The sequence below is a fragment of the Eucyclogobius newberryi genome, unplaced genomic scaffold, assembly GCF_026437365.1.
Source record: "Eucyclogobius newberryi isolate DKJ021-1_F unplaced genomic scaffold, fEucNew1.0.hap1 SCAF_15, whole genome shotgun sequence".
In the NCBI taxonomy this organism is placed as follows: Eukaryota; Metazoa; Chordata; class Actinopteri; order Gobiiformes; family Gobiidae; genus Eucyclogobius; species Eucyclogobius newberryi.
The window spans coordinates 747,236-774,278 of NW_027315779.1; the positions used below are offsets into that span (position 1 = coordinate 747,236).

The window sequence follows — 27,043 nt, forward strand, 5'->3', positions numbered from 1 at the left end:
GAGCTTGAAACATCAAGTTATGCCCTTAAAACCACACATTTGGCCTTTCATGTTTGTGGTACAATTGGCCTGGCAGTCTGCGGTCAGAGCTCGCTGGGTTTTGGGCGAACGGACGAGGTCGGCGCATTCCTGTGCCCACCCAGCCGTTTCTGGGAAGGAGCGAGTTCGTCCTGCGTTAAAGGGACAGGACTTTACCTTTTTTATAAGATGATGTGAACCTAACGGCACTAGATTAGGCCTGGGTGATACTGTGGCTGTGCGATTGATCAAGTTTGAATTGAGATCGAGAGTCTCAAATGTTTAGTCGTCTGCGATATATTACATCCTTCGCTCAATTCAACAATACGACCCTCGATGGGCGACGGGGAGAACAGATTACCGCATTTTCTGGACTACAAGTCGCATTTTTGGGGAAATTTATTTGATAAAATCCAAGACCAAGAACAGACATTTAATCTTGAAATGCAATTTAAAATATTAACAGATTAGAGAACATGGTGAATAGTTGTACGTATGCTAACGCTAACACCTTCAGCTACATGACGTATGCTAACGCTAACACCTTCAGCTACATGAGGCACAGACAGAACTGTGGTAAGTGTCTGGTATGTTAACGTAACATATGAACAGTTATTCAGATAACTATAGCATAAAGAACATGCTAACAAGTTTAGCAAAGCATCAGTTTTACCCCAAATCACTAAATCCACTGAATTCTTCTTCCTCTGTGTCACTTCTAAACAACTCTACAAACTCCAGAGGAAGAGGAAGTGCAGATTCTTCTTCTGCGTCGCTTAGAGCCTAGAGCGCCCTCTTGTGGTTGTCAGTGTGAAAATAATCACCATGTGAAATGCGGTGTGAAAATAACAAATAATCCACATATAAATCCCTCCGGAGTATAAGTCACACTCCGGACAAACTATGAAAAAAAGGTGTGACTTATCGTCCGGAAAATACGGTAAACGATGTTCATAGGGAGTTGGCAATGTCCCGAGCCCCTCTGTCCTTAGACCCTCCTTCTCGGCCTGGGAAAACTACCACGACCTCAGGTAAAGCCTCGCTGCGTGATCTAAAAGGGCGCGTTTTAATCAAAACGGAACGCGCGATTAATCTGCGTCAATTCATGATTTATCGCGTACATTTTCTATCGTTTATCGCATGAGAGAACGTGTTCACTTTGACGGCCCTAGAACGTCATTGTTATTCAATTCATGGGTTTGAAAGTAAATAAATTAACAATTAAATTAAAACCAGATTCATTTTACAAAATGCCTTGTTGCTCGGCCTGTCACGGTATCTATTAAGTCGCTCAGTATTTACAGTGTACAAGCAATTTTCATTTACATTTTTGGGGGGGATTTGTGGGGAAATATATTTATTGTAATAAGATTTGTGCAGCGGAGAGTGAAACAAGGAACTTTTTAGGACTTATTAACGCTAAAGAGTTTCCTTGTGCCATTTCTTTATACATTTAGAACCGGTTAATTTGATTTATACGATCGTTTATCGCGAGAACATTTCTTTTAATGACTGTCCTACTCGTTTCCACGGCGAGCAACAATTCAGAACAAAAATATTCTACCTCCTGAATCGGGAACGGTGCTCAAACCGGAAGCTGAAAGCCAAATGACTGATGGAACGTACGACCGTAGACTTGCTGTATTTATTTCTGATGTATTGAATCTTCATTACAGTACAGTCTGTCGTTGCTACGGGATACTCCTGTGTTTGGGCAGTAACTCGTGTGCGCAGAACAGAATGGGAGAATCCAGATCCCTGAAGCGTTAGTCACGTTCGAGTAAAGATGACGACGCCGCAAACGCTCGAGTCGCCCTCTATGACGACAGTTTGTACACACACAACGTGACCGTGAACTGTAAATATACATGTTTAAGGGCGGAGACGTGCGCCGCAATTAAAGTGTTCAAACAAAGGCATTTTAAGGCTTGTGTTCCCAAGTGTTTAGTCAAAGAACGGCAGCGCAATGGAATAAATGACCCGCAAAGGATGTGATGATTCATGAATAAATACATCAAAGTTTGGCAGTACGGTACAAATCCACCCTCAAACGAAAACGGGCCACGCCGATATTGGAATTGGTTTGAACGTGAATTTTATTACACGATTCCCTGTACACAAGTCATCTTATTTATAGTAAAATGTCTAAACCCCAAACTAAACTGTGGAATAAATGAGGCGTGATTTGTTGCATGAGACGAGGACTATTAAGACCAATTTGTATCTGTTTTAGTGAGCATTACTGTAGTAGTTACAGTAGTATTGGTAGTAGTTAGTGGCTGTAAAGGAGTAGTTTCTATTAATCTTATTCTGCCCCGCCCACTTTTTCCATGTATCAGCACTTCCGTTGTAATGGCACTTCCGGTCCAGCGGGAATGCTGTTGGTTTAAATGGAGAACATGCTTAAACATGCCATAAAGTAGATTGATTTGTGTAAAATCTCAAACGTTCACGTGACAAACAAGTCAACAATGTTCCGATTTCCTGAGCGACTCAAAAACGTCTTTTTAGTCCGTGTGGAACTTATTTCCTCTGGAGGTCGGCAGCTCTTTGTTCACTGATAAACAAACAGAAGGAGTACGAGGAATGGCGGCGTCCAGACGGGCTCCTGGAAGAAGGTGAATATAACGTAGGTGGATGTTGAATGAGGCGGAGCCGGTGCGGCCACATTCCTGGAGCCGCAGAACCGGCTACGTCACTTTGAAAACCCGGGGGCGACACGCACCATGTCGGGCTGAACTGTTGCCGTTTGAAATATGGGCGTAGATTATGATACGTGTTACCGTTTTTGGAATGGAAACCACACAATTAAAATGTTTTCGTATTTGCCTTTTTCACATTGGACTTGGAAGCCAGTGAGTAAAGATCAGTGTGACCAGATTTTCAGTAGTAAAAACTAAGACACGCCTGGGTTTCGATGGAGGTAATATAAAATCGTAAAAAGCACGAGTGATTAAGTACATTTTTATGCACTCGGCTGAGTCACACCTCTGTCACGGCCCAATTGTGAGTCCGTATATAATCTGATAGACTTCTATAAGTGGAACAGAGCTTTTTTTTTTTGGTGTTCTTGTTGTTGTAGAGCCAGATTGTCTCCATTTTGGCTAAAGAAACATCAATACATCCCACTCTTGCTGTTGGCAGGTATCAAAGAGGTCAAAAACTGGTACAACTGGGACACGTCTCGTGCAAAAAGGGGGCAAATAAGTGGTTTTGGATGCATCTGCTGGGACATGGGACACAGGGCTCCAAACTGGGACTGTCCCGGGTAAATGGGGACGTCGCAGCCAAGGAAACGCCCACTGACACACCTCCATGGGGGAAATAATCCGTTTTCATGTAGAACAGATGCAGACTTTAGCTGTTGAATTGTCGTAGTTTATTTATAAAGTTATCCAAGAATGCTAACGGTAGCTGCGGGCTAAATGCTACCGCGACGCTAGCTCAAACCCGCTGTATTTTAGCTTCCACAGAACAATCCGTTTACGTTTCTGAGGACAACAAACTCTATTAAGACTCGGTTGTGACTTGATTTGAATAATTTGTGCTAAAAATATAATATTCTTCAGGAAATGTATTAAAAGTGAGGAGGGCAATATGCCAAAAAGAAAACCCTTTGTTTAGAGCCTCGATCACAATCCATGTAGTTATTTGATTTAATGATGATATGTTCATGCTTGTAAGAGTTAACTCCAGAACGCATAATAAATACACAAGAATGCATAGGAATAACTTGGATAATAATGACATAAAAGTGTGAAGTGGATCATTCGCTAAAATCGGGGAAAAATGTGAAGCATTAAGCGCAGCATATCATATTTACGTGGCGTGTTTTCTCTGCGTTTTTATGGTTCGGCTCGAGCTTTCCACAGCCGTCTATGTAAGGAGAGGAAATGAAGCGGGACCGTTTCGGGCGGCGGCGGCTCGCACTTGGCTCGTCCGGTCGGGTGTTCCTCGCCCGTTACGTCTTGGCAGTGACGCGTAACGAGTGCGAACGACTGACGGCGAATCAAGACGATTCCCGGGAACGGGGAGTGTTTGGAAAAGCAGAGAAGTTGTAGTTTGAAGAGTCGTTTGCAAGTTCAGGCGCGAAATGAACCGTTAAATGTGAACGTGGAGGGATATTCTGCTGAATTATGGTTGATTATGTGAATTTCAATGGACTTTATGGACACATTTTTACAATAACTGCTAATTCAGTCCTTTTTCTTACTGATAATGCATTAGTGTTGCATTTCTGTACTCTATTCTTGGAATTGTATATCATTCATTTATTCCGCATTTACTTTGGAAAACTGCTTACTGCGTACATGCATATTTGGCCAGGGACAATGACTTTATTTAATACATTTTGTCATTTATGATGTAGAAACCTTATGTTGGCAAAGTTGGTTAAAGGTTATTATGATATGATATTATAAATAATATAATTTGATTCACAAGTATTTAAACCATGACCCAACAACATCTGTAATTCTTCTTGTTTAATAGATTAAAATTCCCTGAGTAAATTTCCAGCTTTATGCAAAAAAAAAGCTTTCAGATTGATAAAGTAAAGTTAATGTGACATAAAAAAAAAACTTATTCAATACAATTATTCACAATTCTTAACACGACCAAAACAACAATAAAATCATACATAAAACATTACAGCTCCTGAACATGTGACCCGCTTCAGCTAATCAAACGTTCTGAACGATCAATTTGACATAAACGGTAAGATAAAAAAGCACTTCACATTTAGGTTTAATTTTCGGGGAACAACGTCTAAAACCGTCACATTTGTTACTAAAAAAGACCCAAATTAGTGAATAAAAAAATCACTTTTCTATACATTGAATACTATATTATACTGCGTCCTAAATAATCCCGATTATCGATTAACCTGTTCCACTCTCTCTCTCTCCTCAGATCATGATCGAGTTCTGTCCCGGAGGAGCCGTGGATGCAAACATGTTGGGTGAGTGTCTGTTTCTGCCCCCCGCACACCTCCATTTGTCTGACCGCCGCCCCGTCAGATCAGGTTCCTCCTCCGCAGGAACCCACAACTCTCTCCTCTGCGTCTGACGAGAACCACTCTAGAGCAGAACCGTGCAACACACGGTCGGAAGGAAAATCATTATGAAACGGCTTGTATTATTGAGGATTTGTAGAGATTTCTCCAGGGGGCGCAAGGATAGAAGAGAGAATATTAGAAAATGAGCGCGGTATCCGATACGGCCGGTAATGTTACTGCAGTATTTTATATTCTGTCGTGTTTTGCTTGAGGTGATGAACGAGTTTGGTGCTCACAAGTCGTCGCTTTATTTAACGGAACAGAATTGGTTAATGTCACTTAAGTCGCCACTTTTTTATTCTGTGGCTTAGAGACATGAGCCTCAGAAAGTAACGATGCATCGATCACAGCAGCAATCGATGACGGGGACGTTTGACTGGAACCACACGACTTTAAAACAAAATCATCCAAAAATCATCAAATCGCAAAAAAATCTTCCAGAATATTCCAGAATGATCCAAAAATCATCCAAAGATCTCAAAAAATCATCAAGAATATTCCAGAATTATACCAAATCATCCAAAAAGAATCAAAAATTATCAAAAATCTCAAAAAATCATCCAAAATATGCCAGTAATATCCAAAAATCATCCAAAAATCGTCCAAAATCTCAAAAAAATTTCAAAAATATTCCAGAATTATCCAAAATCATCCCAAATCTTTTCAAAATAAACCAAAATCTGCTCCTGAAGCTTGAATCTTATGAACATTTTCATCAATTCCTCACATTAAATTGAAAGTGGTGAATTGGTGAATTCCTTTTGCTTAGTAGAGTTAATGTTGGTATAAAATGGCTTAGTCCAGCTTCCAGGAAATAAACCCCTCCAACCCAAGGCCATCATCGTTCCCAAACAATGCATCCGAGTTCTATTTTCACCACACAAAAGCCGCCCTGGACTAAAACTCTCCATTTCTCTGGGATGTCCTTGGATGAAGTGCTGAAATGCCGGCGCAGTGTGGGAATCCTCCCCGTGTGTGTTTTCTCTGTCTAATCCTGCTCTGGTTTGGGCCGGCCTCCTCCTCCGCTCAAACAAACACCAATTGCTACAGTAAAGTCTGCAGCGTCTGGTCCGAAGAGGAGCTTTGTGATCCGGGATTACGGTATCTGGGAAAAGTAATCCAGATAAACTCGCGTCTGGGGTTTGTACAGAATGTGCAAGGTGTGCAAAGTATCCACTCCCCGCATTAGGACTCTTGTGCTAGTTTTCTCATGTCGCAAACTCTGAATCGTGCAAAAGACGCCAAACAAAAGCTTTCCCCAAACACATGTAAAGTGGGTGATGTAGAGTTCAGACGTTCCTAAATGTGCAGGTTTGGTAGTGTTTGGGCTAGTTTCCTCCCCTTGGCATAACTCTAAGCACAAATGAGACGTTTAGTCAAGAACGTCGTTGTGTTTTTGTGTCGTAAGTGTCTGGTATGTTAACGTAACATATGAACAGTTATTCAGATAACTATAGCATAAAGAACATGCTAACAAGTTTAGCAAAGCATCAGTTTTACCCCAAATCACTAAATCCACTGAATTCTTCTTCCTCTGTGTCACTTCTAAACAACTCCACAAACTCCAGAGGAAGAGGAAGTGCAGATTCTTCTTCTGCATCGCTTAGAGCCTAGAGCGCCCTCTTGTGGTTGCACATATAAGTTGCTCTGGAGTATAAGTCGCACCCTGGCCAAACTCTGATAAAAGGTGTGACTTATAATCTGTATAATACAGTATAAATAAACAAACAAAAAAAGATGTGAGTAGATGTGAATTTAGGTAAAATGATAAAGTATTGTGTATTATTGGTTGCAGTAGGTAGTAATTAGATCTTAAAATAAGCGGAAATGCCTAAATTGACAGGTTTGACGGTTAATTGTTTGAAAAATGTTAAATATTTAGTTTTTTTTTTTTTTTTTTGTCTTTCTGCGCAAACGAACATTCAAAAGTGAAACCAGGGCCACTCAACGCTGATTCTTCTTTTTTTAAATACTGGTATCCATAAAGTTTGGCCGGGCGATTTGGCAAACAAATTGATAGCTCACACTTATATTCAAATGTTCTTCTTCAGAGCAAATTAATACGACTTTGAACAGTATTTTCATGAGCACAAACGAGGCAGAGAAGAGAATGAATAGTCACACTTCTGAAATCTGCTCCAAAACATTTAACTTTCACGAGACAATGGGCTGTAGACCTCGATTTAAAAAGAACCCCGAGCTGATCATTGACACTTTGCAGCCGTTCGATCTCATTTTGATTCAAGCCCTACACCAAAGCTTAAAGTACGTTTTTACTGAGTCAAAACGTCTACTTCCAGCACCGTGTTGCATCCTGCAGATACACAACGACCCTTAAAACCAGCTTAACCAAACTTTACGATGTGTTTGCTCCAGAGCTGGACCGCGGCCTGACGGAGTCCCAGATCAAAGTGGTGTGTCGGCAGATGCTGGAGGCGCTGCTCTACCTCCACGGCATGAAGATCATCCACCGAGACCTGAAGGCCGGGAACATCCTGCTCATGCTCGCCGGCGACATCAAACTCGGTGAGGACACATCAACGCCATCAACCTTTATTTACAGAGCCCTTTACGACACTCAAAGTGACCAAAGTGCTTCACAATAAGATCATGGCAACACAAAACTAAATAAAAACAAACATCTGATGCATTGTGAAAATATTGTCTGAATTTCAATAAGCAGATAATGCAGAAGAAGAAGAGGAAGAAACTGCTATTACAACATATGGGAAGGTGTTTTTACACAATATATATTTTTTATTTTTCCATTCCTCTTCCATTACTAGCACGTCAATCCCTGAATAATTGTTTTTAATTTCATTTATTTATTTATCTGACGCGCTTTTCTTTCTTTTGAAAATCTCCGGCCTATTTACATAGCCGGATGTTCGCTTTGATATTGGTTTTAGAACAACTCGGACGGTAATTGAAGTTGTTCGAGGCAATAGATGTTGAAACATGTTGCAACTCTGCCAAAAGCTTAAGCAAACACAATCTGACGTGTATAAAACATGTGGAAATAACGCTGTGATTGTCAGGTGTTGTTATGGTGAGGTTATACAGTCATGGTTATATACTCTTCCAAAAAAATAAAGGTGAAAAATGTTGGTACTAAAATAAAAATAATAAAAAAGGGAAAAATGTTGGTCCTAAAATAAAAATAAATAAAAAGGTGAAAAATGTTGGTCCTAAAATAAAAATAAATAAAAAGGTGAAAAATGTTGGTCCTAAAATAAAAATAATAAAAAAGGGAAAAACGTTGGTCCTAAAATAAAAATAATAAAAAAGTGAAAAATGTTGGTCCTAAAATAAAAATAAATAAAAGGGTGAAAAATGTTGGTCCTAAAATAAAAATATAAAAAGGTGAAAAATGTTGGTCCTAAAATAAAAATAAATAAAAAGGTGAAAAATGTTGGTCCTAAAATAAAAATAAATAAAAAGGTGAAAAATGTTGGTCCTAAAATAAAAATATAAAAAGGTGAAAAATGTTGGTCCTAAAATAAAAAATAATAAAAAAGTGAAAATGTTGGTCCTAAAATAAAAATAAATAAAAAGGTGAAAAATGTTGGTCCTAAAATAAAAATAAATAAAAAGGTGAAAAATGTTGGTCCTAAAATAAAAAATAAATAAAAAGGTGAAAAATGTTGGTCCTAAAATAAAAAATAATAAAAAAGTGAAAATGTTGGTCCTAAAATAAAAATAAATAAAAAGGTGAAAAATATTGGTCCTAAAATAAAAAATAAATAAAAAGGTGAAAAATGTTGGTCCTAAAATAAAAATAATAAAAAAGTGAAAATCTTGGTCCTAAAATAAAAATATATAAAAGGGTGAAAAATGTTGGGCCTAAAAAATAAATAAATAAAAAGGTGAAAAATGTTGGTCCTAAAATGAAAAACAAATAAAAAAGGTGGAAAATGTTGGTTCTAAAAAAATAAAAAAAAGGTGGAAAATGTTGGTCCTAAAATAAAACAAATATGTATTAAAAAAAAAGAAACAAATTAAATAAAAAACTGTCAATTTTGATTCAAGTTCAGGTATGAAATAAATAAATAAAAAATTGTTTTTGTTAATTAAAATCTGATTTTCTATTTTTTTCACTAGCGGATTTTGGAGTTTCAGCAAAAAACAATAAAACATTGCAAAGAAGAGATTCGTTCATCGGAACGCCATATTGGTGAGTAAGACGTGCAGTACTACATAACACAATACGTAACATTCATATCATAGCCGACTTGTCTATCTTTAAGAATGTTTATTCATTCTTGAGGAAAACAAATGTTCTTTTTGTGCCGTCTCTACATAAACACACTGCGGGTGTGTCGGGAACAGAACGTGTTATCACTAGGCGCCCTTCTCAAGCGACACAATAATTACAATAATAAACCAAAGTCCAGTTGAGTGTAATCTAAACACTGGTATAAAGCAATCAAGGATTTGCCTTTCGATCAGGAAATTGGCAGCAGACGTGGACTTGTGCAAACAGTGAAACATCAGTTCATCCTGTCGACTTGAGCAGAACGACCTGAGTTAACAACTGATACGTGAAGCGATAGCGCTTTGTGATTTATTATAGTGTTGGTTTCACATTGCAGGTTATAAAGTACAATGGAAACATGAGCCAAATATTGTGAAATCGATGTGCGTGGGTTTCAGACTGTTGCAAAAGTCATATGATATACTTTGAATGGTCATGAAGAGGCTGAAACCCATGAGTAAATGTACTGAATTGAACATTGTGGTTTGAATAAGTTCTCTTAGTTAGGCCTTTCATAATAAAACAATGTTAAAATGTCATATAGTGCTACAGAAATATCATGATAAACGATAATATTGAAACTGAAGCAGAAAAATCGCAGTAAAACCTTTAACAATATGATTTAAAAACTTCCCAGTGCGTTTTGTAACTGTCTGTGTGTCTGTGTGTCTGTGTGTCTGTGTGTCTGTGTGTCTGTGTGTCTGTGTGTCTGTGTGTCTGTGTGTGTGTGTGTCTGTGTGTCTGTGTGCATATGTGTGTTTGTCTGTGTGTGCGTCCCTGTGTATCTGTGTCTGTGTGCATATGTGTGTTTGTCTGTGTGTGCGTTCCTGTGTATCTGTGTCTGTGTGCGTCTCTGTGTGCGTGTCCGTGCGCGTCCGTGTGCGTCCCTGTGCGTCCCTGTGCGTGTCCCAGGATGGCTCCAGAGGTGGTGATGTGCGAGACCATGAAAGACGCTCCGTACGACTACAAGGCCGACATCTGGTCCTTGGGCATCACCCTGATCGAACTGGCCCAGATCGAGCCGCCGCACCACGAGCTCAACCCCATGAGAGTCCTGCTCAAGATCGCCAAGTCCGAGCCGCCCACGCTCGACTACCCACACAAATGGTGACCACACAAGTCCCTCAGCGTTTACATATCGTCAAGACATGTGTTTCTGTCCAACTTTTGTCCAACTTTTGTTTTTGTTCAACTTTTGGCCAACTTTTGTTTCTGTCCAACTTTTGTCCAACTTCTGTTTCTGTCCAACTTTTGTCCAACTTTTGTTTCTGTCCAACTTTTGTTTCTGTCCAACTTTTGTTTCTGTCCAACTTTTGTTTCTGTCCAACTTTGGTCCAACTTTGGTCCAACTTTGGTCCAACTTTGGTCCAACTTTGGTCCAACTTTGTTAAGACAATTTTGAGAGTAGAATCCGACTTCAGACACTGACGGACTCTGTTTCCATGATTATGATTGTTGAAAATGTGATTAGCGTTTGTTCGCATTTAGGAATCCTCTATAGTCCACTGTTTTATAATGTAGTTTCCATTATCTGGACTATTAAAAAACACATACCAACATTCGTCTTTGTGATTAAACTATTTCAGTTTTTCATCAATAATTCACTTTATTCTGAAATATTCTCTATTTAGAAGCCTTCAGTTGTCCTGGTTCAACTTTTTTGGTTGAAAATGTGTTTTAAAAAGACTCGATATACATTTATTTTTATATATTTGCGATATAAGTAATTGTTTGAAAAGGTAATTAATCGGAAAAAAAAAACAATTATTGACTATTTAACTAAAATAATCTTTAGTTGCAGCCCTACAAGATGTTGAAATTGAAATAAAAGTATAGGTTAATGCTTTAAATCAACATTTTTAGCAGCAATAAATGCATGTTAAAATGTTATATATCACCAAATGCTAAATTATATCACAGTATCTTAATTTAAAAGAGAGTGCTTTCATTTTCCTGTTCATAGTCACATTTACGGTCACATTCATTGTCCCATATAATTCTTTTTTAGTGTTTAGTGTGTATCCCATCATCTAAAAACATCCTAACCTAATATCTGTATTTGCTTATTCATCCCAGGTCTTCAGAGTTCAACGATTTCTTGAGAAAAAGCTTGGACAAAAACCCAGAGACTCGTCCGACCGCAGCTCAACTTCTGGAGGTACGTTTCGAGACCATCGTCTGCTCCCAAACTTTGGCGTTTACAATTCTATCTTCATCCTTATCGAGCAACGACCTTTTGAGTTTAATGGCTCTATTTTGAGAGTGGAATATTGTGATCTCTGCCAAGGATGGGAGTGGTGACCCGGCGCTGGCGACACACAAACAAAGGCCCATTGGTTCCACTTAAAGCAAAGAAATCACGAAAGAAGAAAACTTTTGCATTTAACTCAGGGCTTGAAGGCTTGCTTGGTGGCAGAGTGGTTAACATTTTAGCCTTTCGACATGATCTTCCACTATATTCGATCTTTATCCCTGGTCACATCCCAGAGAGAGAGAAATCCCAGACCTAAAACCACTTAAAGTGACAGAAAAGGGGAGCGTACATAATAAATTGTACTTTTTGCGCAAAGTTGTTGCCATCTTTATTGTAGCCAAGTAAAATGTAGATGCGTTTACGATGTTTTTAAGCATGTTCCATCACCAAAAACATGGATCCTGTTTCATGGATCCTGGTCCTCTCCCGCTGAGCCTCACAAAAACATACGGTTCAACATCAGTTACAACAATTTCACATTTATAAAACTATAGCGTCAGTGAACATTTAATCCAAATAGCACGTACCTATACGTGCTTATAAAAAAAAAAATACTATTATTTATTTAGTTACAAATACAATGTCGGTGTAATCCCTCATTCGTCCAGGCGTGTTCCATTGTAGAAAAAGCTTCAGTTGTTTCATCTGGACTGAGTTAGAAAAATTAGACGTTTCGACTCTCATCCAAGAGTCATTGTCAATAAAAGAATTTAGGTCGAGAACTCCGATATTTGTACTATTCTGTGGTAAGTCCAGCCCATTGGGAGGAGCCTTCCTGAAGAGGAAAGAGTTGTTTGTTTCAACAGAAACTTACCCTCTTTGTGTCTCCTGTGCTAGACTATACAAACCTTTTAATGGGCTATTAGTCTCCCCTTTGTCTTTGTGAGACCCTGGCTCACCCACCCTGAGTACCTGATTAGCATCTAAATATCCTGGTCCTGGTCCTCTACCTCTCCAGGGGTTCAGTATACCATTGTATCAAATCAAATCAAATCAAATCAATTTATTTTTGTAAGGCCCAAAATCACAACAACAGTTGCCTCTGAGGGCCACAGGGAGAAATGAATCAACAATGTCTGTGGTGGCGATGAAGTCAGACAATGTCTGTGGTGGCGTGGGACGATGTCCCAGGGTCCTCTGTCCTTAGACTCTCCTTCTCGGCCAGGAAAAACTACAAAAAAACCTCTTTGGGAAAAAAGCGTAGAAACCTGGAGGAGTTCCAGTGAAGGAGAGATCCGACTCTCACAGACGGACAGACGGACACAAGGAGACTGGAGCTGGACCCACTCTTCAGGCAGAAGAGGGACCGTCTGAGGCGAGCTGGACCCACTCTTCAGGCAGATGAGGGACCGTCTGAGTCGAGCTGGACCCACTCTTCAGGCAGATGAGGGACCGACTGAGGCGAACTGGAGCCACTCTTCAGGCAGATGAGGGACCGTCCACACAGGGCAGGGACCACTTCACCAGGGGAGGGACATCTGGGTCCACAGGTCCTCAGGAGTGAGAGAAAGAAAAGAAGGCGGTGAACAGTTTGCAAGTGGAATCAAAAAATAAATATTGTTTGATAGCATAAGTAGTCAGAAGAAGAAGAGGATAGTGCTCAAGCTGTCATACTTCCCCCAGCATAGTTACTCCTAGGGCAGCGTAGCTGAAGCTGTGGGTTTATCTTTCTGTTCCTAACTACTCTGACCATAAGCGATTTCGAAGAGGAACGTTTTAAGCCTGGACTTAAATGAAGAGACTTTGTCAGCATATATAACATGGGTCGGGAGCTGATTCCATAACACAGGAGCTTGGTAGCTAAACGCTCTACCTCCTACAGTACTTTTAGAGACTCTTGGCACCACCAGAAGGCCAGCATTGTAGACTACAGGAAGATTGAATCTTAGCCCTCCATTTCTGTTTAAAGGTTTTTCTTTTTTAACAAAAATAGCTTCCTTGACTCCTCTTTCAAACCATCTTTTTTATTTATTTTATTTTATTTATTTTATTTATTTTATTTTATTTATTTTATTTATTTTATTTATTTTATTTATTTTATTTATTTTATTTATTTTATTTATTTTATTTATTTTATTTATTTTATTTATTTTATTTATTTTATTTATTATTATTATTTTGCAAGATTTAGGTTTGCAAGTTTCAAAGTGCTGTGTTTTATTTAGTTCAATCTCACAATATTCTTTTCAATCGATCATACGTTTCACACTCTACGTTGCTTCTCAAAGTGTTCAATTAACGTGTAAATATAATGTAACACAAGTTGAATTGGGGTGTGGATCCAAACTCCTCTCCGCATCTTGTATAAATCCTCTCCGCAGTTTCCCGTCCGTGTCCCACAGCTGGGGAATGCCAACTATTTACATCCCCCACCCCGTCGACCAATGGCGCGCCTCGATCGCTCTGATCCCCGGTGCCTCCGTCCAATCGGAGCAGAGGAGAGGACGTGAAAACCCTGTGGAGATTTGTGCTTGTGGGAGATGGGCGCGGTGCAGAGCTGGAGGTTCGAGATGTTTGTCATGAATCACGCTTGATACTTTGGATGGTTCAGGAATGCGGAAATGAGACTTTATGAAAAAACAAAAAGGCAGATGTTGCGTTTGAGGATTAACAGAAGATTGTGAATCACAGATGGGAGTTTGTGTATTTTGGGTGTTGCTGGTTTTAGAGGGTTAAAGTGACTGTTAAAGTGACTGTTTTAAAAGTCTGTGTCATTGGGGGAAAGTGAGGTCAAAGTGAGGGGTTTTAGTCTTAGATCCGGTGTGGACCCGGTGTGGACCTGGTTTGGACCCGGTGTGGACCTGGTTTGGACCCGGTGTGGACCCGGTTTAGACCCGGTTTGGACCTGGTTTGGACCCGGTGTGGACCCGGTTTGGACCTGGTTTGGACCCGGTGTGGACCCGGTTTGGACCCGGTTTGGACCTGGTTTGGACCCGGTGTGGACCCGGTTTGGACCTGGTTTGGACCCGGTGTGGACCTGGTTTGGACCCGGTGTGGACCCGGTTTAGACCTGGTTTGGATTTGTTTAATCTGATTTGTTCTGGTTAAATCCTGTTTTTCTCATTCTTGGGTTGAACTGGATTAGTTTAGTTCAAGGTTGCGTCTGATGTTGTCCTTGTTTAGTCTTGTTAAAACCAGGTTAGTTTAGTGTCCAACTTTGGTCCAACTTTGGTCCAACTTCAGTCCCCAAACTTCAGTCCCCAAACTTCAGTCCCCAAACTTCAGTCCCCAAACTTTAGTCCCCAAACTTTAGTCCCCAAACTTTAGTCCCCAAACTTTAGTCCCCAAACTTTAGTCCCCAAACTTTAGTCCCCAAACTTTAGTCCAATGTTTGGTCCAACGTTTGGTCCAACGTTTGGTCCAACGTTTGGTCCAACGTTTGGTCCAACGTTTGGTCCAACGTTTGGTCCAACGTTTGGTCCAACGTGTGTCGCGGTAGTGTGGCGGTAATATTAATGAGACTAAAACATTCTATTTTTTTACATGTTTTGGACTTATATTGTCTTAATATTGTTGGGTTTTCAATGCGTTTTTGTTATTTATTCTCATTTTCAATACCTCAATGTGGATTTTTCTTTTTTTTTTTCTTTGACACTCAAAATATACTTTATTATTACTATGTTTTATTCTCAGTACTTTCCACGAGTTAGATTACCATTTCAAAAAGCTGGATCTTTTCACTTTTTTTACCTTGTCGCTCGAAAAAACGGCAGCTCGCTTAAACTCCCTGTGAACTCCTGCATTTTTAAACCTTTTTTGTGACTTCAGAGCGCTACATCTTGACAGTAAAAATGCACCCGTGTTACTTTTAGTTCATGGTTTTCTAATAATGGTCTTTGGCTTGGTGAGTGTAACCTTGTGGCTCGCCCCAAACGAGGCAGAAGCGACAGGGAAGCCCAGCATCACGTTTTATTTACGAAATCTAAAATTACCCCGGGACGGACTCAACCCTTTAACCTCAGTTTAACCCCAAACTGATTGTACGTTTTACAATCGAGCTACGTTTTAACCGTGAAAGTGCCATTTGGACATTTTGGGAATGAAATAAATGTTTACCTCATTATTTTACGGTTTTGGAAGGATTATTATAAAGTTATAGAGATTACAAAACATATTACACACATGGGTCAGTTTACATATTCTAAATCCATCCAAAATGTAAAATGAATCAATAAATGGATGAGAAAATACATATTCATCCCATTTTAATATAAATAATTGGGTATGAATTGGTAATATTCAAACACTGTTGCAACATTGAGAATAGGCAAAGTAATATGTATTTTTAAGTGTCATCAAATATTGTAGTTTTTTAAAGTAACGTTTTTAGACGAGGCAGATTATGTAGTAAACGTGCTGAAATGTCCCTGTTGTGGGATATTTAGAAACTATTGCAAGGTTAAAACTTTGATCTACTTTACTACAATTTTAAGATGAAAATTCTCTCACTTTTGTAATCAAACAACTCTCAGAAACTACTGTATTTTCCGGACTATAAGTCGCACTGGAGTATAAGTCGCACCAGCCAAAAAATACATAATAGAGAAGAAAAAAACATATATAAGTCGCACTGGAGTATAAGTATAGAAGTATAAATATATGTATAAGTCGCACCCCGGCCAAAACTATGAAAAAAGGTACGATTTATAGTCCGGAAAATACAGTACTTTTATGTAATTATGGGGCAAAGGAAGATTCTCTTTTACGTTAAAACAATTGCAATTCACCTGTGATTTATGAGCACAGTTTCCTCCAGGTTAGTCAAGTAAATAAAACTCATCTCAGCTGATTTCAAGCACGTCTTTCACGTCATTAAGACATTCTTGACAGTCCGAGGCCCCAACGCAGCCCCGTGTTCGGCCGTCCCGCTCCTTTTTACTCCCTTTCACGCCCTTTCACGCCCGGCGGAGCACGGCGGACCCCGAGCAGTACATTTACTGGGTCAAAGGCGACGGCCAGTGATCCACTTCTTAATCCACGGCCCAGTAAGAAAACACGGGCGGGTTTCACAGGGAGGCTTCACCAGAGGGTGTTTTTCTGCGTTTGGTTCGTGCTGAAAGGGTTTGGCGTCGGCGTGTGAGGTCGAGGGATGAATATGAGAAGTGCCACCGCAGCGCTCGAACACACGTGCAGCTCATGTCGTGCAGAAGCGTGATCTTTTTGTAACGGCTTTAGTGCAAAAACCTGAAAAGAGATGTTGTTTTAGTGTCGCTTTGGTCGATTTCTACTATTTCTTAAGGCAAGGCAAGGCAAGTTTATTTGTAGAGCACATTTCATACACAAGGCAATTCAAAGTGCTTCACACAGCAGGAAAAATGCATTCAAATCACAAAGAAATTACAGAAATACAATACAATTAACTAAATTAAAAATTATCAATCCAACTGATTTTCTAAACTAATAAAATCACAAACAAAAGAGAAGAGTGCGAAGAAAAAATCCTTTCAGTCATATGCGCAGCTAAACAAAACAGTTTTTAGCTTAGATTTGAACATTGTCAGAGTAGAAGCCTGTCTCACATCTTCAGGAAGAATGTTCCAGATTTTAGCTGCATAAAACTGAAACGCAGATTCCCCATGTTTAGTCCTGACTCTGGCACCAGCAGGAGGCCGGTCCATGTTTAGTCCTGACTCTGGCACCAGCAGGAGGCCGGTCCATGTTTAGTCCTGACTCTGGCACCAGCAGGAGGCCGGTCCATGTTTAGTCCTGACTCTGGCACCAGCAGGAGGCCGGTCCATGTTTTGTCCTGACTCTGGCACCAGCAGGAGGCCGGTCCATGTTTAGTCCTGACTCTGGCACCAGCAGGAGGCCGGTCCATGTTTAGTCCTGACTCTGGCACCAGCAGGAGGCCGGTCCATGTTTAGTCCTGACTCTGGCACCAGCAGGAGGCCGGTCCATGTTTAGTCCTGACTCTGGCACCAGCAGGAGGCCGGTCCATGTTTAGTCCTGACTCTGGCACCAGCAGGAGGCCGGTCCATGTTTAGTCCTGACTCTGGCACCAGCAGGAGGCCGGTCCATGTTTAGTCCTGACTCTGGCACCAGCAGGAGGCCGGTCCATGTTTAGTCCTGACTCTGGCACCAGCAGGAGGCCGGTCCATGTTTAGTCCTGACTCTGGCACCAGCAGGAGGCCGGTCCATGTTTAGTCCTGACTCTGGCACCAGCAGGAGGCCGGTCCATGTTTAGTCCTGACTCTGGCACCAGCAGGAGGCCGGTCCATGTTTAGTCCTGATTCTGGCACCAGCAGGAGGCCGGTCCCTGAGGTCCTCAGAGTCCGAAATGGTTCATATGGCACTAACATATCCAAGATGTACTTTGGTGCTAGGCCATGGAGAGACTTGTACACAAGCAGAGCTGTTTTAAAGTCCATTCTCTTAAGTGAATGTTCTTTATTTAATCCGTGTGTAAGGCAGGGATATGAGTTTAACAATGATATAACTCAAGTAGAAGCACAACGTGAACCCAATCATGACTGAGTATGCAAAGTAAATGAGTACTGAGTAACTCTTTTGATGTAAAATATAAGTACAATCTGACTTATGAGTTAATGTAATGGCACAGACAATACATGATCTGGTGTTTCAAAATAAAAAGACAAAGACATTACTCAAATAAATCAGATCTGAAGATGAGGTGTACTGTAATATGAGCAAATTTGAGTCACGTGATGTTTACATTACCGTATTTTCCGCACTATAAGGCGCACTTAAAAGCAGTGCGTTTGAGCTCGATCGTAGGAGCGATCGTGACTCTTTCAGAGGGATTTGAGCTCAGGCAGTTGTCGTGGCAGCAGAACATTGTGCTCCGTTGAATATATATTTTGAACACTTGCACCAGTTCAGTCACAACAGTCTTTATGTTTTGCGCTTGTATATTTCCACACAGTGTCTCGTAGTTTCCTTTCCTTTGTATAAGTCTTGTCCCGCGGGCGACATGGTGTTGTGTTGTGGGGTCTTATTGTTGAGACTTTGACGTGCGCAGGATAAGGTTTCCCCAGCGAAAGTTTCCTTTGACTTTGCCAAACAAACCTTGGAGCGATCACGAGATGCTGGGTGGATTCTGCCATGCGACGATGGGTTTTTTCTTTTAAGTTCTTCAGCTTTAATCAGGGTCTCGAAGGGTCACGATTGGATTTATTTTGTTGTTGTTCTTCATTTTATAATCTTGGACAAGACACTGCTGGTGAAAAGTGAAAAATCTTAAAATTAGAGATATCAGAGCCAAAAAAAATTATAACAAGTTTTTTTATCATGTAAATATTCATACATTTGATAAATATAAATATAAAAAATAGGCAGAGCCAGGATTAAATGTCTTGCTTTTGTTTTTTTTGAATATTTGATACCAGAAAATTGCCCTAACATTTACATTTGGCCACAGTTTTTGGAGTTAAATCTGTAATAAACCAGGCTTGGAATTAAATATGAACAAATCCCTTTGCACGATCCGTCAAAATCTTATGTACAAAATTTAAAAGTTTGTTGTGTGTAGATGAAACTTTAATGATGAGAAACATTTATTTAGAGAAAACATCCTTAAGTTACAATGTCTCTTATAAATCAATTATTGCAAGTGGTTTAAATTGGATAATAAAACATCTTTAGGTTTGGATTGGACGGTTTAGTTTATTCCACATGAAGTTGAGAAAGTTGAGCACAAACTGGCAAAAAATGTAAAATACTTTGTGCAATGAAATTAAATCAACTTCACACAATTCAAATTCTGTTTTGGTATTATTTGGTTCATAGTTGTGGTCAAATGCGGTCCTTTTTGGGAATGTCTGACGCCGGGTGTGTTTTCTCTTGCAGCACCCGTTCGTGCGCTCGGTGAATTCGAACCGTCCTCTCCGGGAGCTGGTGGCCGAGGCTAAAGCGGAGGTGATGGAGGAGATCGAACACGACAGTGACGGAGAAGAGGACGAGGCCATGGAGCTCACAGCGGTACGGACACCAGACACTGGCACAGAACGGGCTCCAGACACTGGCACAGAACGGGCTCCAGACACTGGCACAGAACGGGCTCCAGACACTGGCACAGAACGGGCTCCAGACACTGGCACAGAACGGGCTCCAGACACTGGCACACAGAACGGGCTCCAGACACTGGCACAGAACGGGCTCCAGACACTGGCACAGAACGGGCTCCAGACACTGGCACAGAACGGGCTCCAGACACTGGCACACTGAACGGGCTCCGGACACTGGCACACTGAACGGGCTCCGGACACTGGCACAGAACGGGCTCCAGACACTGGCACACTGAACGGGCTCCAGACACTGGCACACAGAACGGGCTCCAGACACAAGCACACTGAACGGGCTCCAGACACTGGCACACAGAACGGGCTCCAGACACTGGCACACTGAACGGGCTCCAGACACTGACACACTGAACGGGCTCCAGACACTGGCACTGAACGGGCTCCAGACACTGGCACACTGAACGGGCTCCAGACACTGGCACACTGAACGGGCTCCGGACACTGGCACACTGAACGGGCTCGGACACTGGCACAGAACGGGCCCCAGACACTGGCACACTGAACGGGCTCCAGACACTGGCACACAGAACGGGCTCCAGACACTGGCACACTGAACGGGCTCCAGACACTGGCACACAGAACGGGCTCCAGACACTGGCACACTGAACGGGCTCCAGACACTGGCACACTGAACGGGCTCCAGACACTGGCACTGAACGGGCTCCAGACACTGGCACACTGAACGGGCTCCAGACACTCGCACTGAACGGGCTCCGGACACTGGCACACTGAACGGGCTCGGACACTGGCACAGAACGGGCTCCAGACACTGGCACACTGAACGGGCTCCAGACACTGGCACACAGAACGGGCTCCAGACACTGGCACACTGAACGGGCTCCAGACACTGGCACACTGAACGGGCTCCAGACACTGGCACACAGAACGGGCTCCAGACACTGGCACACAGAACGGGCTCCAGACACTGGCACACTGAACGGGCTCCAGACACTCGCACTGAACGGGCTCCAGACACTGGCACACTGAACGGGCTCCAGACACTCGCACTGAACGGGCTCCAGACACTGGCACACTGAACGGGCTCCAGACACTCGCACTGAACGGGCTCCAGACACTCGCACTGAACGGGCTCCAGACACTCGCACTGAACGGGCTCCAGACACTCGCACTGAACGGGCTCCAGACACTCGCACTGAACGGGCTCCAGACACTCGCACTGAACGGGCTCCAGACACTCGCACTGAACGGGCTCCAGACACTCGCACACTGAACGGGCTCCAGACACTGGCACACTGAACGGGCTCCAGACACTGGCACACTGAACGGGCTCCAGACACTGGCACACAACGGGCTCCAGACACTGGCACTGAACGGGCTCCAGACACTGGCACACTGAACGGGCTCCAGACACTCGCACTGAACGGGCTCCAGACACTCGCACTGAACGGGCTCCAGACACTGGCACACTGAACGGGCTCCAGACACTGGCACACTGAACGGGCTCCAGACACTGGCACACTGAACGGGCTCCAGACACTCGCACTGAACGGGCTCCAGACACTCGCACTGAACGGGCTCCAGACACTCGCACTGAACGGGCTCCAGACACTGGCACACTGAACGGGCTCCAGACACTCGCACTGAACGGGCTCCAGACACTCGCACTGAACGGGCTCCAGACACTGGCACACTGAACGGGCTCCAGACACTGGCACACTGAACGGGCTCCAGACACTCGCACTGAACGGGCTCCAGACACTCGCACTGAACGGGCTCCAGACACTCGCACTGAACGGGCTCCAGACACTCGCACTGAACGGGCTCCAGACACTCGCACTGAACGGGCTCCAGACACTCGCACTGAACGGGCTCCAGACACTCGCACTGAACGGGCTCCAGACACTCGCACTGAACGGGCTCCAGACACTCGCACTGAACGGGCTCCAGACACTCGCACTGAACGGGCTCCAGACACTCTCACACTGAACGGGCTCCAGACACTCTCACACTGAACGGGCTCCAGACACTCTCACACTGAACGGGCTCCAGACACTCTCACTGAACGGGCTCCAGACACTGGCACACTGAACGGGCTCCAGACACTCGCACTGAACGGGCTCCAGACACTGGCACACTGAACGGGCTCCAGACACTCGCACTGAACGGGCTCCAGACACTCGCACTGAACGGGCTCCAGACACTCGCACTGAACGGGCTCCAGACACTGGCACACTGAACGGGCTCCAGACACTCGCACTGAACGGGCTCCAGACACTCGCACTGAACGGGCTCCAGACACTCGCACTGAACGGGCTCCAGACACTCTCACTGAACGGGCTCCAGACACTCGCACTGAACGGGCTCCAGACACTCGCACTGAACGGGCTCCAGACACTCGCACTGAACGGGCTCCAGACACTCGCACTGAACGGGCTCCAGACACTCGCACTGAACGGGCTCCAGACACTGGCGCACTGAACGGGCTCCAGACACTCGCACTGAACGGGCTCCAGACACTCGCACTGAACGGGCTCCAGACACTCGCACTGAACGGGCTCCAGACACTCGCACTGAACGGGCTCCAGACACTCGCACAGAACGGGCTCCAGACACTGGCACACTGAACGGGCTCCAGACACTGGCACACTGAACGGGCTCCAGACACTGGCACTGAACGGGCTCCAGACACTGGCACTGAACGGGCTCCAGACACTGGCACACTGAACGGGCTCCAGACACTCGCACTGAACGGGCTCCAGACACTCGCACTGAACGGGCTCCAGACACTGGCACACTGAACGGGCTCCAGACACTGGCACACTGAACGGGCTCCAGACACTGGCACACTGAACGGGCTCCAGACACTCGCACTGAACGGGCTCCAGACACTCGCACTGAACGGGCTCCAGACACTGGCACACTGAACGGGCTCCAGACACTCGCACTGAACGGGCTCCAGACACTCGCACTGAACGGGCTCCAGACACTCGCACTGAACGGGCTCCAGACACTGGCACACTGAACGGGCTCCAGACACTCGCACTGAACGGGCTCCAGACACTCGCACTGAACGGGCTCCAGACACTCGCACTGAACGGGCTCCAGACACTCGCACTGAACGGGCTCCAGACACTCGCACTGAACGGGCTCCAGACACTCGCACTGAACGGGCTCCAGACACTGGCACACTGAACGGGCTCCAGACACTGGCACACTGAACGGGCTCCAGACACTGGCACACTGAACGGGCTCCAGACACTCGCACTGAACGGGCTCCAGACACTCGCACTGAACGGGCTCCAGACACTCGCACTGAACGGGCTCCAGACACTGGCACACTGAACGGGCTCCAGACACTCGCACTGAACGGGCTCCAGACACTCGCACTGAACGGGCTCCAGACACTCGCACTGAACGGGCTCCAGACACTCGCACTGAACGGGCTCCAGACACTCGCACTGAACGGGCTCCAGACACTCGCACTGAACGGGCTCCAGACACTCGCACTGAACGGGCTCCAGACACTCGCACTGAACGGGCTCCAGACACTCCGGCTCCAGACACTCGCACGGAACGTTTGGTTTGGAAATTGATTGGATAGTGACGTAGTTTTAAATATTTTCTACATAAATACACAAAATCGGGAAGTTATATTGCCAAAAACATGTCAAGTCAAGTCAAAATAATCCAGTACATCAGTATTTCCTTTGTTGCTTGCTCTTCCGGTCAGAAATCCCCGCACACTTCCTGTGCTTCTGTCACCGCTCACTTTTTGACCGTTTGAACACACTTTTACTAAACAATGACTTCCTGCCGCAATCTTTTCCACAGCCGCCGTTCAAAGCTCCACCGGGGCTTTAATATTGGAAAGTGAGTTTTAAATGGCCTCGAGCAAAAACAAAGGAGCTCCACCCGCTGCAGTTAAATATAATACTTTTTACATGGGCCGTGTAGAAAATACTGCCCCCTTAAGACGTGAAGAAGATAAGACGCAATAGTCACTTTATTGTGCTTTTAGCTTAATTCATCAAATATGTGCGACGCCATAGTTACAATGGGGAAAACATTAAATATAAAGTAATAATAGGGTAGTTTTCTGGGGCTCTATTTAACATCTATTAGTGCTTTTTTTGGAATGTTTTTGCGGTTGCCGGTGTGAAAATAACGAATAATATCACATAAAAGTCGCTCCAGAGTAGAATGACCAAAACTATGATAAAAGGTGCGCCTTATAGTCCGGAAAATACGGTAATACATTATTGATATTGATTTAAAACAAAATTTACCTTTTCTTTTGTACGTTTTTATCATTATATTACAGGATAAATGGAGAAACACAGCACAATCTTTTATTATTTACTTGTACATAAAGTTGGATTTGGCCGATTATTTAATTCAATCTCAATAGAGAGTTTAGGGAAAGTTTTAGAAAATCTGTGTGTGGTGTACAATTTTAAATTCCTCCTTACATGGAACGTGACTTGCACAAAAGGTGACATTAGTCCCGGTGTGAGTTACAATGCCCTTTCAGTTCTGTAATTAGTCTTTGATCCGATCATTATCTCGCCATCTGAAAGAGGTGGGAATCTGAACAAACTGCATTCCTCCATTTTAGGGCTGTGACTCACCACTGTTATGCAGTTTCTTTTCAATGGATCGTTTGAGTTGTTACATTGCACGAGAATGTGACATTTCTACAAAATGTAACCACAAAGGAGCTGCTGAGAGATCTTCATGCTGTAGATGTACTTGTTTTTACTCAAAAAACACTACATTTACACGTTTCTTGTGTCATTTTGGGATGTTTTAGAGCTTAAAAAATTCAAATAATGAGCGATAAATACTTTTCACAGCACATTTACAGAACTATACTGTTACTGCAATAAAAATGTATCTATATAGGTTTGATAATGATGATCTCAATAATTTAAATTAAATTAAAAGTTAAATTGCAATGAATCTGTTATAACGATTAATTGAACAGTTTTCTTACCTCCGCTGGTGGAGTATTGGACACCCATGAGTATGAGACATTAAATTAATTTCTCCGCTATCTAACAATGCACTTCTTCTTTTATTCCTAACGATAAAGAAATTTAAAAAACCACAACAATATGATGAGAAACTGTTTGTGTTTCCTGCAGTCTCCGGGTAAACCAGACCAGACCAGTCAGACCAGCCTGGAGGGAGACCACTCCACCGCCTCCCCGAGTCCCACCACGCCTTCGCCCACCACGTCCCTCCCGACGCCCCTCGCCACCCTCGCGCCCAGGAAGGCCACGGGCGAGTCGGGCGCACCCGCAGAGGAGCGGCCCGGCCCGGACGCGGCGGCGGCGGCCCCGGTGCCCCTGCCCCGACACAACCTGCCGCAGAAGGACCCGAGCGAGGTCCTGCCCGGGGATGTTCTACTGGAGTCCGAGAAGTGCGAAAGCGAAGGGTCCACAAAGACGTCGAGTTCAGATTCAGGGATCGAGGATGGGAAGAGTACGCCCACGTCTGAGGACAAGGTGAGACTTCTACCAGCTTCCTGTTTGTTGTGGCCTTTTTCCCCTTTGCCATGGCAACGGTGCACATTTTTGAAACCCATGGATAGTCTCTGAATCAACTCTTTTCAAACTGCAAAAATAGTAACATTTCTTCGTCTAAACAATCTTAAACATCTAAAGTTTTTTAAACACTATTAAAATAAAAACGATTGAACATTTTTCTTACATGTTATGTTTTTATTAGACGACATTTTCTGACTCTCATTAAGTTTGAGGCTCTTAATCGGGGGGTCCTGAACTCTACATTCTGCAACCCTGGCACCACCTTTGTATTTTAACTTCATATTGATTAGATTTTGGAAAACGTGAATAATAATAATACTTCATATTTATCTCGACACACATTTTTGCAAATCGATTCATGTCGTCAAGATCTTGCACGAATGAGGAAAAAGATCTCTCTGTTTACATTTGGCTTGGACCAAAGGGGTAAAGTTCTGATGAATTAACATATTTGGATTTCATAGTTTAAAAAAAAGCAGCAAAAATATTAAATTGATCAGTTTTAAAATGTACAATTGTGAACTGAACTGCACAATGTATTTATTTTGTATCATTTAAAAAATATCCTCTTGTCTCTCACCCAAAAAAACGTGCTAAAATGTTAAGATTGTTAGAAAAAAATGAAATAACTCTTAAAAGTTGACCATCTTTGGGACTGAATGAGATGGAATTTTGGAACTTTCGAGTCTTTCTTTGCTGAAGGTGGTGGTGGAGACGCCCGAGTCCGAGCATCCGCCGTCCTTGCCCCGGGGCGACGTGTCCGAGGAGCAGGTGGACCTCATCCTGGACCCCCCCGATCCGGACCGGCCCAAGACCCAGGTCCAGACTCAGGACGACCCCCCCGCGTCCCCTCGGGCATCGCCCAGGCCTCCCGCGTCTCCGTCCCCAGCCCCGACGCCGGTGCCCAGGAACACCAGCTCGCCCAGGCCCACTCTGATGAGGCCCAGCCGGAGCGCCTCGGAGCCGGCCTCGCCCCACGTCACCGGAGGCTTCAACAACTCCAGGGTCTCGTATCCTGGAAGTTTTGTGTCCGAAAGCATGGACATGACCATCAACAACAACATGATCATTTCCAGGGTAAGTCCAGTATAGTGGAAAAAGGGACTTTTAAGACCATTGAATTAGACTTTTTTTATGTGTTAAGGTCAAATTTGATGCCAGGCACACGTTTTATACCTTTTTTTACTATCTATTAAAAATATATATATATTCAAAAAGAAACACTAAAACTGATGAATCAAGATGTGTTGGATACAAAATATTGATAAAGACTTCAACTATAATCTTCATACAAGTAAAACCCAGTTATAGTTTTGCAAATCCTACAATATGCTCTAATATTTGAATGCAATATTTTGAAGGCCTAGTCTATAAAAGCTTAACATTTCAAATCCAAAATGGACATCTAATTTGCACGAGTGGATAAATGTCATCACAAAACATAACATCTTTCATGACTATGACCAAAACGAGGACCAAGAGATTTCAAGACAATTATTCTTCATATGTAACAATTGTTTGTAGAATAGAATTTTTTACCTGGGTCTTTACAAACTCATAGGGTTCTTGTATTAGTTTATCCGTTCAAATTCTGGTCTTCTCTCAAATGTTTGAGGTTATGAAGTCCCCCTTTATAAAGCAAACTATACTATCAAGAGTCCATTATTTTATTATTTTATTTATTTTATGTATTTTATTTATTGTATTTATTTTTTGTTTTATTTATTTATTGTAATTTATTTTATTGTAATTTATTTTATTTATTTTATTTATTTTATTTTTTATTTATTTTATTTATTTTATTTATTTTATTTATTTTATTTATTTTATTTATTTTATTTATTTTATTTATTTTATTTATTTTATTTATTTTAATTTTATTCAGTTTATTTACTTTTATTATTTAGTTTT

General features: G+C 42.8%; 1 protein-coding gene across 1 annotated transcript in view; it reads left to right on the forward strand.

Moving 5' to 3' along the window:
- Positions 1-27,043, forward strand: part of stk10 (serine/threonine kinase 10) — a 76,441-nt gene that overhangs the window by 29,722 nt on the left and 19,676 nt on the right. The window contains exons 3-10 of the mRNA XM_072445685.1: positions 4,930-4,978; positions 7,451-7,600; positions 9,176-9,248; positions 10,242-10,436; positions 11,406-11,487; positions 19,390-19,521; positions 24,728-25,090; positions 25,835-26,209. Of these exons, the coding sequence (XP_072301786.1) occupies positions 4,930-4,978; positions 7,451-7,600; positions 9,176-9,248; positions 10,242-10,436; positions 11,406-11,487; positions 19,390-19,521; positions 24,728-25,090; positions 25,835-26,209 (1,419 nt within the window). The remainder of the gene's footprint in view (positions 1-4,929; positions 4,979-7,450; positions 7,601-9,175; positions 9,249-10,241; positions 10,437-11,405; positions 11,488-19,389; positions 19,522-24,727; positions 25,091-25,834; positions 26,210-27,043) is intronic.